Genomic DNA, 14,293 nt, shown 5'->3' with positions numbered 1-14,293 from the left:
TTTCATTATTTCTTATATCAATTTTTGCTTTTTTTTTTTCATAAGGAGAACAAGTTTAAAAAGTAAAATTTTAACCCTCCGCCCCCAACTGGGTAGAAAGTATTTTCATTACTATAAACAGAGGAAGCATGTGATATAGAAGTCCTGGCTTGGAAAAACTTATGGTACAATTCATGACACATATAATGGCCTGAGAAAAGTTTAAAGACTAGAAAAAATACAATATGAATTGTATGCATAATATGCGTATTATGCAAGTATTCTACTAAAGCAGTGGAGAATTTTCAAAAACAGCAAAGGTTATAAATAGGAAATTTCTGGCAAGTGATAAATTCTAATCTCGGTCTTAAGGCAATTAAAATTTATTTATCTAATTAGTATATTCATTTATTATTATTTTTAGCAATTATATATTCCCAAGATATTCCTAGTTCATTTTGCAACCATTTTAGGGACTTCCAGAGCATGTACTCTATGTTTGTAATAAAGTACTTTTAAAGCTGAAAAAAATCCTTATATACACCAATCTGCTGTATGCAGAATATTACCTAATATCTTTCCTTAAGGTTTACTGTTCAGTTTCTTTATTTCTGAAAGAAATTAAGTTTATTTTTATATTATATTGTACAATATATGCATGTAATGTATATTATATGTGTAATATACATGTACTATACATGTAATGTACATATAATACACATATAATATACATGTGATGTATATTATATAATGTACATTGCATGTATAGTACATGTATATTATATACATTACATGTATATTATATACATATAATGTATATATAATGCATATATGTACATTATATTGTACATATATTTATTTTACATATAATGTAAAAATAAAACTTCTCCTCTGCCTCTGTTTTTAAGTATATCTGGAAGTTGCAAAATGAGTATCTAAAGTGATAGTGTCATTTGCAAATGCGGATATTGATTACATGCAATGAAAAGAATATGAAAATAAATACGTCCCAAACATACTGCAGCTACCACTTATAACCCCCGATTTCAAATTTAACAGTGAATGGTTCTTCTCTTTTTACCGAATGGTTTTATAAATGATGCAAATGGTATTGGTAAATAAATGTGAACTTATAAACTTACATTAGTGAAACATACTCCATTTAGTATGTTTTGTAAAATGATTTTACACTAAAATGTTTGGAATCCCTGATCTGAGTCATGCCCTCACGTTTTAGATGAGAAAACTGATTTCATTTAGGATTTGATTTTCCAAAGTAGAATAGATTGTTGAAAGGAACAGGAACCAACCCCCTGTGCTTTTTTTTTTTTTTTAAATACAGCGCCCTTATTCCGCACAGCCTGTCTAGAATCACCAGTTTAAATACCAATATGTGTTCAGCCCCCATCTTCGTGTCAGCCAAGGCAATATGATTACCAGAAGTCCATGATAGTAATCATTTCTGTAATGTAATTAAAAATAATTCAGAGACATTTATTTGGCAGTGTATACTGATGGCATCAAAGTGAGGACGTTAAGTTGCTTATCAGGGAGAATTTTATAATTTAGAGTTTCACTCAAATATTATCAACAGCAAAGTCTTAATTGTTGCCTTTAATTCTAGAATATTGCTTCGGTCACTAAAGAGAATGAAGTAACCTTACTACTCATGTAACATTCCCGAGACGCTGATGGGGAAGGATGGGAAACAACATTATCTGTTAGAGCAAAGAGGGCAAAACATCTGGTGATAGGATTATCTCTCCCCACCATCCCTCTTTGCAAGCTGTCCGTCAAAACTGAACCTGTTATCATTTCTAGAGAATTATGTCGTATTAAGTAAGAGAGTGGTTTGTAATCACAGTAATCCTTGGTTGGCGGCTCTATGGTGGAACACGGCACGGCCATGGCCTCCCAAGGATGGCCATACTCTAATCTCCAGATTACCTTACATGGCAAAAGAAATTTTGCAGATGTGTCCAGTTAAGGATCTTGAGATGGGGAAATTAGTCTGGATGGTCCAGGTAGATGCCGTGTAATCGTAAGAGTTCTAGGTGGGAGGTGGGCAGGTCAGACGCGGAGAAGGCGGGTGAGGACAGAAGCGGGTTGGAGGGATGTGCCCTGTGGAAACGGAAAGGGGCTCTGAGCCAAGGAATGCAGGTGGCCTCAGGAAGTTGGAAAAGGCAAACCACTTTCCCCCTTGAGCCTCCGGGAGGAACACAGGCCCGCCAACACCTTAATTTTAGTCCCTCAAGGCTCATGTAGGACTTGGGACCTCTAGAACTGTAAGATAATGAATTCGTGTTGTTTTAACCCACAGCTCTGTGGTAATTTGTTCCAGCGTAAAAAGTAACTACTGCAGATTTTGGCACTCGGAAGTGCTGTGAGACTTCGGAATTGGGCAGTGGGCAGAGGCTTGGAAGAATTTTGGAGGGCATAAGAGAAAAAGCCTAGATTGCCTTTAACAGACTTAGTAGAAATATGAATGTTTAAAGTGTCTGGCAGCAAGGGCTCAGAGGAAAATAAGGACCATGTTATTGGAAACCAAAGCAAAGGGGGGTCTTTGTTATGTGGCAGAAATGTAGCTGAGTGATGTCCTACTGTGGCGGGGGAAGCAAAATGTATAAACAATGAACTTGGATATGTAGGTGAGGAGTTTTCCAAGCAGTGTTGAAGTGTGGCCTTTCTAGAAACACACATGTATGTATACATATATGTGGAGAGACAGAGACACAGGCAGATAGATGTTAGATACATAGATGATAGATAATTGATAGATAATAGATGACAGATGATAGATTGATAGATAATAGATAATAGATGATAGATAGATAGATAATTATTAGTATCTTTATATTGTGGCGGTAAGATTCCCTATTTTAATCTTTTGATTTTGAAGAAAGCAAATGCTAAATTACAGAAAACCTAAAATATTTTTCTTCTTAGCAATTAAAAACAGGTCTTTTTTAGAGACCTGTTTAATAATCCCCACATGGGAAGGATTATTGCAATATTATGGTAACAAGAGCTCTGCCTCTCTCTTTTTTTTTTCTATATTTTATCCTATTGTAGGGGGAAAAAAAGATTAAAATCCAGTTTGGCCTTATTATAACACTCAGCAAATGTGTTTCAGAGCATTGGTTTATGATTTTTGTTCCTTAGTAGACAAAGTATGCTCTGTCCTCTACCACTTTAGTGTCTGATATTATGCATTCTATTCAATTTTTAATGAAATGTGGATTACTTTAAAGATTATCTCTCTGATTGAATAAATGGCATTAGAGTGGAAAGTTAATTGGATCTTTCTTGAATAAGCAGTGACCACTATGTGTGATTGATAGGAGGAAAAGATACTGAATGACACATTTTTTAATTTATGTTAAGTCAAACTTTTAGATTAACATTTTTGGTGATCGGTTTTCTCAAGGAAACGTGTAGCCTCTATGACTCTTACGGAAACCATGGAGAATTCCTCATTTCTTCCAAAAACAAAAAGTTCTCGGGGCTTGTGAAAATGAGATATAAAAAAAAGTCACATAGTAGAGCATATAACATAGTTTAACGTGTTGTTCGTTTTGAAAACAGAAAGCGGATGCTGTCGCCCGAACACCTAAATGGTTCTAGATTTACCACCTCCCGTTTCGACCAGGATCGAGCTTCCTCTCTCTCTCTCTCTCTCCCTCTCTCTTTCCCTCTCTTGACGGAGCCTCAACATTTGGGACCTTGTTCACTTCTGAGATTTTGTTGCCCTTTATCCAAGCGTCGTGCTGACCCGGTGGCACCGAGTGGCACCCCCCAGCCAGTACGGACACGAAGAAGCCCGCTCGTCTGTGAAGACACCGGTTCGGGGCCAGGCCGGGGCCGGGCGGTGGCCCTCGTGGCCCTGGTGGCCGTTAGTGTCGTGGCCGAGGCCTTGCCTGCCGCCCGACGATTCCCCCTGGCCGTGCACCTGTGTCCCCAGGAGCCCGGGGCTCGTGGTGGCCGCTCCAGCCCCAGGGGCCAGTCCAGCGGGCCAGGCCCTCGGGGCCGGTGTCCCCTGTCCCCCGCCGGCCGTGAGCAGCATCGGCCCGTGGCCAAGGGCCCGCTGCCTGGTGCTGCTGGGCCAGCCGGGCGCCCAGGGGTCTCTGTGCCGAGCTGAGAAAGGGAGAAAGCAAAGGTCCTGAGGGTCGTGTGGCCAAGACGTCCTCTCCCGGGACGCAGGCCATGCCCCAGGCTTCCCTGGCTCATCAGTTTTTCCTACGTGATCATGGTAACAGCTGCTTTATTGCTTGTGGTCAGGGTGTTTGTTTTCTCTTTTTTTCATTTAAATTTCATGTCTTCATCGTGGTGACCCGCAGTCACCCCTCAGATGCATCCCGGGCCGTCGCTGGCCGCCCTGGCCCGGCCGTGTCTCCAGCTGCCAACACTGCACAGTCGGCAAGGTGGGCCTCACTGGCCAGCGTCCGGGCTGCCCTCAGTCCCCGCCGGCTCCAAGCCGAGCGTCCCAGGCGCTCGAGGGGTGGAAGGCGTGACCCCGTGTGCACTGACTGCGCGGGATGAATGGTGATTTGGGGGACAAAAGTCATCGGTGGCCGCATCTGTCCTCAATCATGAAATATCCTCTTCCTCATGCAGATTCCTCGGCCTTGCCGAGATGTATTCTTGCAAATAGGATGCTTCCCTTTTCATTTTGGTGGAATGTTTACAGCCTGTATACAGATCAGCTATTATCTAGAATGTCCTAATGACTTCCCTTAAGTAAATATGTTCTCGTGTGAAAATTATGTAGGCTTTTTGGTCCAGATTTTTTAAAACAAATCCCTAGTCTGATGTTGTCTTGTAAAAAATTTTTACCTTTACTTAATGTGGGATATTTTCCAGACTTATTTATGATCATCAAGGTATATCTATATACTTCTATTTCTACCTATAGAGTAAAAATATAGAGATTTTTGAAATTGCTGACATTCTAAGAGAGTTTAAGGCTTTTATTTATTTATTTTTTTGACTTAACAGGTCTTGAAAATATTTTCATGTTAGAGAATACAGATATGCTGTTGTATAAACGTGTCTTTAATCCTTCCTCTTCTGGTAGACATTTAAGGTTGTTTATGTTTCTTGCGATTACGTGCAGTAATGGAAAAAACATCCTTGGTGATGATCATTACATTCTTTATTATAGGATAAATTTCTAAAAGCAATGTTTCTTTTTTTAAAAGCTTTTATTTATGTATTTATTCATGAGAGACACACAGAGAGAGGCAGAGACACAGGCAGAGGGAGAAGCAGGCTCCCTGTGGAGAGCCTGATGTAGGACTCGATCCCAGGACCCTGGGGTCAGGCCCTGAGCCCAAGGCAGACGCTCCACCACTGAGCCACCCAGGTGACCCTAGAAGCAATGTTTCTAAGTCTTATGATGTGTATATCTTTTAAAATAATTACAGCCAAATTAGAATCAAAAAGAATTATACAGATTTATGTTTCAAGCAATATAGAAGAATGCTTGTTTCTCCAACCCTTATCACTACAAACTGATACCAGTCTTCTAAGATTTTGGTTATGTACTGGGTAAATAAATGTGGTTAACATTTTATTACGTTTTATTCTCAAGTGATTTACATAATGACACCACCATGTGTTTTAAAACTGTCCCTTAAAGAATGAGGAGACGATCGCTTGAATGTAGTTAACTCTTCAATTTATAGGTAGCATTTTGTTCCAAGTTGGTGAATGAAAAAAACTAACAAATCCCAAGCTCTTGCTTCTACTGGAGTCCGATGCTTAGGGAAAGCCTAGAAGTACTTTAGTTTGGTCTGGAATATCTTTGAGTGCAAAGTGGTTCTGTAACAATTCCTGAGCTCTTACGGATTCTAAATCGTCTTGGTTTGTGATAAGCTCTTATTAATCACTGGCAGTCTCTGATTTCAGATTTCTTTAGATTTTCTTACGTTGAGTAGTGCAGCATCCCTAGAGGTTATAAAACTGTACTCTTTGCTTTTTTTTATTTTTTTTATTTTTTTTATTTTTTTTATTTTTATTTTTTTTTTTTACTCTTTGCTTTTTAACAACAAACAAGGTGTATCAAAATTATCAAGATGGAGGGAAGCATGAGTAGCCAGAGGAATAAGTTGGAATTCATCAAGAAAGCCACAGGCAAATGTGGAAAGTATTTTTAGACTCATTGCTAAGATAACTTTTTTTTGTTAAGTAGTTAATTGAAAAATTCACGCACTTTGCAGAATGACAACAAGATGAATGCTGCAGCAATCATGAAAAATACATAAAGTGCATCAGTATTTTAAATTTCTCCTGGAAAAAAAAAAAAACAGTTACCTCTCTTTTAAGATGCATAACCAGGTGGGAACCAAAAAGTCAGGAAAATATGCATGTTGGCACTTAAGTTCCCTTTGACTTCTGTTTACCAGATGTTTTGATAGAAGTCCTTTTTCAGTGTCCAATATAATGCTGTCTGGGAAACATCTAAGCTATATATCCTGTTTGTTGATAAAGAACATATGGTTTCAGAAACCAGTGTTAAAGCCACATGGAGATTTTTTGTGAAGCAAAATTTTTAGTTTACTCTCAATTGTAGAAATCTTAAGGAAGAAGAGTTCACCACAATACACACAGCCATCTAAAGTATTTCATCGCAGAGAAAACAGAAGCCTATTGCACATTGCTAACCTATTAATCATTTCTGTTTTAGTTTCAGAAGAATTCAGGTTTAGAACTGACCAGGGAACCAGTGATGTGCTCATCTCCCTGGCACAACCTGTCAGGATCAAGAGACACGTATTGACCGAAATGATGCTAAACAGGTTTTTGTAGATGATTAAAATATAATTGTCTTCTCTTTATTTTTCCTCTTCTAAATAAAGACTCGACTGAAAGAAATATGGAGTAAAATCCTAATTACCCTAGACCTTCTAAAGTTTAAGTATCGTATGAATAAGAAACGCTCAGTTTGATTTTCTAAGCATTATTTGAAGATACGGGTTCCTAAACGTCGATAGGGAGGTGTTCCAGGAGGCGCCGAGAGCTCTGGAGCCGCGGCCGGGTCACCCTCTCAGGGGACTGATTTGCTCCACATTTGCATCATGCTTTTCTTTGGGTCCATTCACAGGAACAGTCGCTCGTCATGCAGGGTATCGGAAAATGACCTAAATTAACTTTCTGCAGGAAGTAGAGGGACCTCAGTATGGGAGATTCCAGTTTCAAATTTCCCCCGAGATGTAAATTAGTTCAGTCTTTATCTGGAGGGACTTAAATGACTTAGTATATAATGTCTCTTGTTCCTCTCAAAGAGGATCTATCAGGGATGGAGACGCAGCCCTACTGATCAGATATGCAGGACTGCTGCTCACTGCGAGGAGGTAGGGGGATCTGATTAGTCCAGAATGAAAGGGTGGGGGAGGTGGTGGCAGTGGGAACAAGACTCCCTTCCAAGCACAAATGAAAGAGTGAGTAAGGAAGGAGACAGAGAGAAATGGGGTCATTTACTTTTACTTTCAAAAACAAACAAAAAAAAAATCAAATCAGGGATGATTGGTAGTCCTTTTCAAGGATCCCCTATAATTTGGGGATGGATCTGGTTTGGCTCCATCTTGTTGACTTTTTATTTCCCATATTTATTTGATAATCTTATTCCATCCTTGTCACGCGGTGCATGAAGCATCAGCAGTCTCGAGAGACTCGCCCCCTTATTACCTTTCCACAGTCTCTCTGTGGCCATTTTCTTGATGAAACTTTTCTCCTTTCTGTATGGATAACAGCATCACTTCTCTTAAATAGTTTTTGAATTTTATTTGAGTAATCATTGCTCACCTGTAAAGTCCGTGCTCCCTACGTGATGATGTTGCAAACAGCATCCCACACTCGGGGGATGCAAAACGCTCAGGTGTTTGTCTCCAAAGATTTCCCAGATGTAGCTGCTCCCAGGACGAGGATGATCCCCCCGCAGAATATCAATCTTGTAAAGCTCAGTGGTTTTCTTGGCTTCTGTCTCCCATGTTCACGTTTTGAGGCATGTTTGAGGGCAGAGGTTCTGCAGCCCTGCCCGTCCCCACATACAACTCTTGTAAGACCTTCACTCTCGTGAAACAGAACCCACTCCGTGTGCCGACATACGTAAAGCAATAAAGTTCCTTACCTTAATATGAGGAGAAGAGCTAAAGGAAATCACTTCAAATAAGGTGAACCTCATTGCGTAAATGGTTGGACACAACTGCATGGAAGACAAAGGAACACTCTGCTGTTGTTCTCAGACTCTGAAAATGCAGCAACTGGTAATGCAGACTGTCTGGACTCCCTCTCCCACCCTGAGATATCATAGAGCCTCGACTCTAATCATTGGGAGGCCAAAATCTCCCCATACATTCTTCTGGATGCCTCCCAAGGTCACCATCTGCCCTTCTGAGAACCCCCGTCGTGGAACTGGATCTGCGGCACCACTGCTTATTTTGGACATCCGTCTGTATTGGGTTCTTCCAAGAAAAATCTTGCCGAGGAGCTTTTAGGAGCACAGAAAGGTCAGAATATATATATATGTGTGTGTATATATATGTATATTTTTTTAAGTCCCTAAAACAGAACCTCTGACATGCCACACTTGGGCATGACATACGTTAATAAGTATATCTTCAAGTGGCAAATTATAAAGTGGAAATCTGGATTTCCTTATGCTCTAGCAAGACCCTGCTGCCATCCTGTATCCAGGCGGACAGTGGCAAAAGCCACTCACCAAGGATTTGGTAATGTTTCATAAAAAGAACGTAATTGTTCGTTAATCGATAATGTCCTTGGAGTGGGAGGACAGCTTTTTAAGCAGCAGGCAATAAGCCCTGACTTTTCTTCAACACAGACAACACGCAGTCATTTCAAAATCTTCTCGTCTTTCCCACTCGCATCCTTCTCTTCATGGTAGGTCTTTCTCCCGTGGCCCCCATGGCTCAGAAGCACAGCCTTCCTTCAGACAGGGCTTCCTTAGTGCGTGTGCCCACGTATGCTGTTTCGATGTAGACGGTTGACTCCGTTAATGCCCAAGTATTCATTCAAGACCTGACTAAATACTTAACTCCAAGTCTCTGCCAGCACATCTTGCTTATCTTCTGATGTCCCTGCCTTTTTTGTTCAAATTAAAAACAAAACGAGGGATCCCTGGGTGGCTCAGTGGTTTAGCACCTGCCTTTGGCCCAGGGCATGACCCTGGAGTCCTGGGATTGAGTCCCGCGTCGGGCTCCCTGCATGGGGCCTGCTTCTCCCTCTGCCTGTGTCTTTCATGAATAAATAAATAAAAATCTAAATAAATAAATAAATAAATAAATAAATAAATAAATAAATAAAATCAATCTTAAAAAAAATAAAAACAAAATGGAAATAGTATCTGACACAACTGTTCCATCCTCCAAAGAGGAATCCTAAAATATAAGACTTTAACCGTCTTCAGTATTCAAAGCAGTGAAACATCGCTGACGGCCTGTGTTAAAATCTCTGGGGCCTGGAGGTTTCGCAGAACTCAGACCGGTTTCTTCTTTTGTGTCCGTCTCTACACCAACTGGCTGACTTCACAGTGCTCTAGATATTTAATATTTTTGCACCGACTGCGTGAACAGTGAATGTGTAAGTGAATACAACCTGTTAAGTATGAAAATATAAGAACGCAACCATGCAGATACATTTTGTTGATGAAGATCTTGATTCTCTCCCTTTGTCCAAGGGAAGCTCATACCGAGCACTTGGGTTGAACTGCTGCTGATCAGAAATCGGTTATCAATTGGAATGGAGGTTATCGCTTCCTATCATGTTGTTAGGTTATTTCTGAAAGTGGACTGAGCTGCCTTGCCTGCCTTTCTCTATAAGAAGGTGCGTTTAGGGATGCCTGGGTGGCTCGGTGGTTGAGCATCCGCCTTGGGCTCAGGTCATGATCCCAGGGTCCTGGATCGAGTCCTGCATTGGGCTCCCTGCTCAGTGGGGTGTCTGCTTCTCCCTCTGCCTCTCCCCCAGCTCATGCTCTCTCTTGCTCGCTCACTCTCTCACAAATAAATAAATAAAATTTTTTAAGGTGCATTTAGACTCTAATTGCATTTAGACTCTAATTGCTTCAGCTGTGCATATAGTTATTTCTGCTGATTTTTTTTTTTTTAATGCACTGCTCTTGGTATCAAAAACATTATATGGATGACATCATTTTGAGGATGATCGAGTTAACCCTGTCTACATGGCTGTGGACCGGGGCAGAGCTGGTACTGGAGGCCTGGTCTTCATTCGGGGAGCTGGTCCCAAGGGTAAAGGAGCGTTCCTTTCTACATGAAGGTGTGTGATCCATGAGACACTGAGATCCTCGTGTCCCTGGTAGGACCCTGGTCAGACCCAATACTGTCAACAAAACCTTTCTTGACTTGTGAAATTGACCCTTACTCACCACGTTTTCCTTAATAATACATAATGTTCTATTCAACATAAAAACCACCATTTCACTGAACTTCTACATCTGTGTGTCAGTAAAACGAAAATTCATCTGCATGCAATAATTGCAGACACGTGCTGTTGAAAAATCCTCAGAGAATCTGGCAAGGTGAACACGGTGAGGAGAGCCGTGATCTCATGAAGTCTGAACAGAGCATACATTCCTCGGAAAGAGATTTGTCAGCTAGATTCCCATACTCTCAATCTGACTTCAACCACTGCTACCTCCTACCATAATTTATCTACCCCCCGTACCTCAGCATCTCCAGACATGCCCCCAACAAAATCCACTTCGAAATTAAGAGTGTAGTTGTGGCGTCTGCGCCAGGCCCCAGGTGTTACCCTGATGTACCAGGATCGGTAGTGCTTTCCAGGCTTCTCCTCGGAGAATATGAAGGACTGGAAACAATTCAGAAGTACTAACAATGTGCTCATTCTTTCTCTGAGGTCTCCCCATATACTGCCCCTTCACTTCCCAAGAGCCCATGCTGTCTTCACCCAACTTCCCATCAGCGGTTCTGATGTAAAACCTTCACTGCTTTTTCCCTGGGAAGATCACGTAGCTTAGAACCAATTCAGGGTACACTCAGGGGGAATCAAAATTAAACTTTGAAAAAGTATGTATCCTCCAGGGGGATAAGATCTCGTACCAGGTCCAGGCAATACTGTCCTGTGCTTTGGCTTTTCACATGATGGGCGTCCCTGTGCCTCATGTTCTTCCGGTAACCAGACTGCCATCCGACCCCTTTCTTCATGGGATTGATACTTTAAAAACAAAAGCAAATTGTAGACCCCCAGAACCTTTCGGCGCTTGGAAACCTGAATTGCTGCTCTAGACATCCTCTTAAAGAGGTGAATATTCTCACCCTGAGCATTTAATCTGACTGTTCATGTTTGATGTTTATTTGATTAAAAAAAAAAATCTGGTTACCATCAACTTATGGGCAAGTCAGACCCTGTGAATGCCCCATATGTTTGGCTGGGAATTTCTTGGGTTATAATCAGAGTTTAGAATTGCTCTCCTCGTCCCCCAGAAGTATGACTTGCTGAAGCTATCAGAACGGTGGCCTTTACAGACCTTTAGCAAAAACAGCAGATCTCCTACTAACTGAGCTGAATTAGATGATTGGGGAAGCTGGTGGGAAGCAGTGTGACCCCTCACACAGAGCCAGGAGCCAGAAGGAAGAAAACCACGCGGAGGCTCCTGAACACAGCCCAGAATCCAGAAGCAGGGGTAAGCTGGGACAGAAGCCAAGCAGACTTGCCTTGGGAGGAAGACGCAGCCGAAGGCAGAGCTCAAAAGCCGTCTGGGGGCAAGAGGCAGCAGCCAGAAGAAGCCTCTGCGGTCTGCGTGGTGCAGGAGCTGGGAGTCAGGAACGGGGCAGAGGTCCGAAGCAGGCAGGATTCTGAGAGAGCACAGCAGGTGCAAGGACCAGACATACTGAACTGTTGAGACCACACCTGCCCACCCCAGGAAGGCCTTGTTCCGGGGACGGCTGCTCGCCTGTGGTCCGGCGGGGCCCAGGACAGTGCAGTTAGTACCTGGCCACACCCAGTTAGTACCTGGGACACCGCGGGGGCACGCCAGGGTGAGGATGAACGTGGACTCGGGCGAGTGACTAGACCAACCGGCCGGATCCTTTTCTTACGGGGAAAGAGAGTAGAGAGAAACACCATCTGTCTTTGCCATCCTTAAATTCTTATGTTTCTTAAGCTGCCTTAGTTCAAAATTTACAAACTGAAATTCATCAGAAAAGATGAAGGAAGAGAAAAGAAGGCAAAGCTCACTTTGACCTTGGGGTGGGTGGCTGGCGGGGACAGGAGCACGGGTGATTTTAAAAATGGAACTCAAGTCTTGGTTACCTGACTTTTTCTCATGAGCTGCCCTCTGCCCACCCCACCCCCCAGCCACCCTCCCACCCCCCAAGGAAAAGGAAACTGCCATGATCTGTCCTTACAGAGGACATCCCGAAATTTTACATTGAGATCGCTTCACCAGCTTCTCTTGAGAACGGTTCTCTCCTGAACCCTTCCTTCCCTCCTGAATTGGCAGCAGTCACTCTGTAGCCTTTACATGGCATTAAGGTCACACATCGCATATCATTTTGTACATTTATTTCCTTTACAGACGAAGTGCAAAGTTTAAGGGGGCAGGAGCCATCCTTTTCGCTGTGGCGTCAGAGGAAACCTCCCAGGTGTGCGATCAGATGACCTGGGTTCTCTGAACTGGTAGCGGGACCACAGCCAGAGCGTCGGTCAGCATCTGGGTTGCCTGAATGTAGCTCCAGGGGGACCAGGCGTCTTGCGGACGTGGGGCAAGCTGAAGTCAGAGGCTTGGGTCTCTTACCCCTGCTTCGGCCACTGGATCTGCCCTCTCATTGATCTCCGATCTTGGGCTTCTGCATCAAATTTTAAAATATATTCTTTTTCTCAATTTCTCTTGTTGTTAAAAGTTTCACTAGGGCCCCCTGCTGGCTCAGTCAGTAGAGCACGGGACTCTTGATCTCAGGGTTGTGAGTTCAAGCCCCACATTGGGCGTGGAGCCCATCTTCAAAAAAAAAAAAAAGTTTCACTGATGTGATACTGTCTAAATCTCTTCCAAACTTGAAGTTTCACTTTATTTCATCACTTTCTCTGCCATATCTCTCATTGTATTTCTTTGGACTGTCTAATAAATATTTGTTTGGGGAAAAAAATATTCGATAAGGTGGGGTAGGGGGGAGGATGCTGTGACCCAGTCATGCAATGTTCAGACGTTCACAATAGTTGCCATGTGAAAAGTTTAGCAAATACATTTTTGACTTGTGAGGATTCTTTTCATGGCAGCTTGAAATTCTTCTTGAACTTGGTTTCTGACCTACGGAAGTAAAAAGCAAACCCGACATGCACATGCTTTGTGCAGAGAATAATGAGCTACTTTTTAGAGAATAATCCAGCAGCTGTCTGATTGGTCATGTGGGACTGTTCTGTAGAAATGAAGAAACCAACCTTTTTCAGTTTGAGACATTTTGATAAGATTAAAATAATCCAAGGAAGCCATGTCAAGACGCACAGCTGAAACCAGCAACTAAGAAACATCCATGTGTCACATGACACAGTCGGCTAATGGAAGAATCAGACATAAAGGCAGGATGTTAAATGGTCTTATTCATTTGGGGAATATAGATAATAGTGAAAGGGAATAGAGAGGAAGGGAGAAGAAATGGGTAGGAAATAGCAGAAAGGGAGACAGAACATAAAGACTCCTAACTCTGGGAAATGAACTAGGGGTGGTGGAAGGGGAGGAGGGCAGTGGGGTGGGGGTGACGGGTGGCGGGCACTGAGGGGGCCACTTGACGGGATGAGCACTGGGTATTCTATATGTTGGCAAATTGAACACCAATAAAAAATAAATTTATTATTAAGAAAAAAAAAAGGCAGGACGTACAGATAAATATGAACAACTTCTGGTTGAGCTGGAAACACTGCTCATTACGGTAGAAATCTTACGATGTGTGTCTTTCAAAGTGTCTCTTTTCTTGCTGCTTTTCTGTTCTTTTTAAAGAGCCCGTTAGGCTGTCACTCGGAGGTTGTGCTCTTGTGTGACTTTATTTCCAGTGCTTTGGCCAGATGTCTTTGACCAAGCCTACAGACCCATTCCCCGGTTTCTGTGGGTGTCAGCTGCTAAAGATTCACAGCTCCTCCCTGTTCTTCAGAATCACTTAGAACTAAAATAAATAAATAAATAAAATTGCTTTGCTTCAGGTCACATGTGCACCTGCCACCCCTGTCAGCCTACAGCTAATGACATGGGGGTGCAGAGCCCTCATTCAGGATGAGGTCCAGTCCAGAGCAGTTCATGCTCCAGAGCTCCCCCATGGGATGAGGCTGA

At 42.4% G+C, this 14,293-nt stretch overlaps 1 protein-coding gene across 3 annotated transcripts in view; it reads left to right on the top strand.

Annotated features, from left to right (window-relative positions):
- Positions 1 to 14,293, top strand: part of PTPRK (protein tyrosine phosphatase receptor type K) — a 553,399-nt gene that overhangs the window by 465,505 nt on the left and 73,601 nt on the right. Inside the window, exon 14 of one of the 3 annotated variants that reach the window (XM_041730431.1) lies at positions 6,665 to 7,292. The exons of the other annotated variants lie outside the window; for them this stretch is intronic. Coding sequence (XP_041586365.1) covers positions 6,665 to 6,786 — 122 coding nt within the window. The 3' untranslated portion in view covers positions 6,787 to 7,292. Of the gene's footprint in view, positions 1 to 6,664; positions 7,293 to 14,293 lie in introns of those variants that run through there. 3 annotated transcript variants of the gene reach the window in all.

The sequence above is a fragment of the Vulpes lagopus genome, chromosome 2 (genome assembly GCF_018345385.1).
Source record: "Vulpes lagopus strain Blue_001 chromosome 2, ASM1834538v1, whole genome shotgun sequence".
In the NCBI taxonomy this organism is placed as follows: domain Eukaryota; kingdom Metazoa; phylum Chordata; class Mammalia; order Carnivora; family Canidae; genus Vulpes; species Vulpes lagopus.
This window is presented reverse-complemented; position numbering and strand designations above follow the sequence as displayed.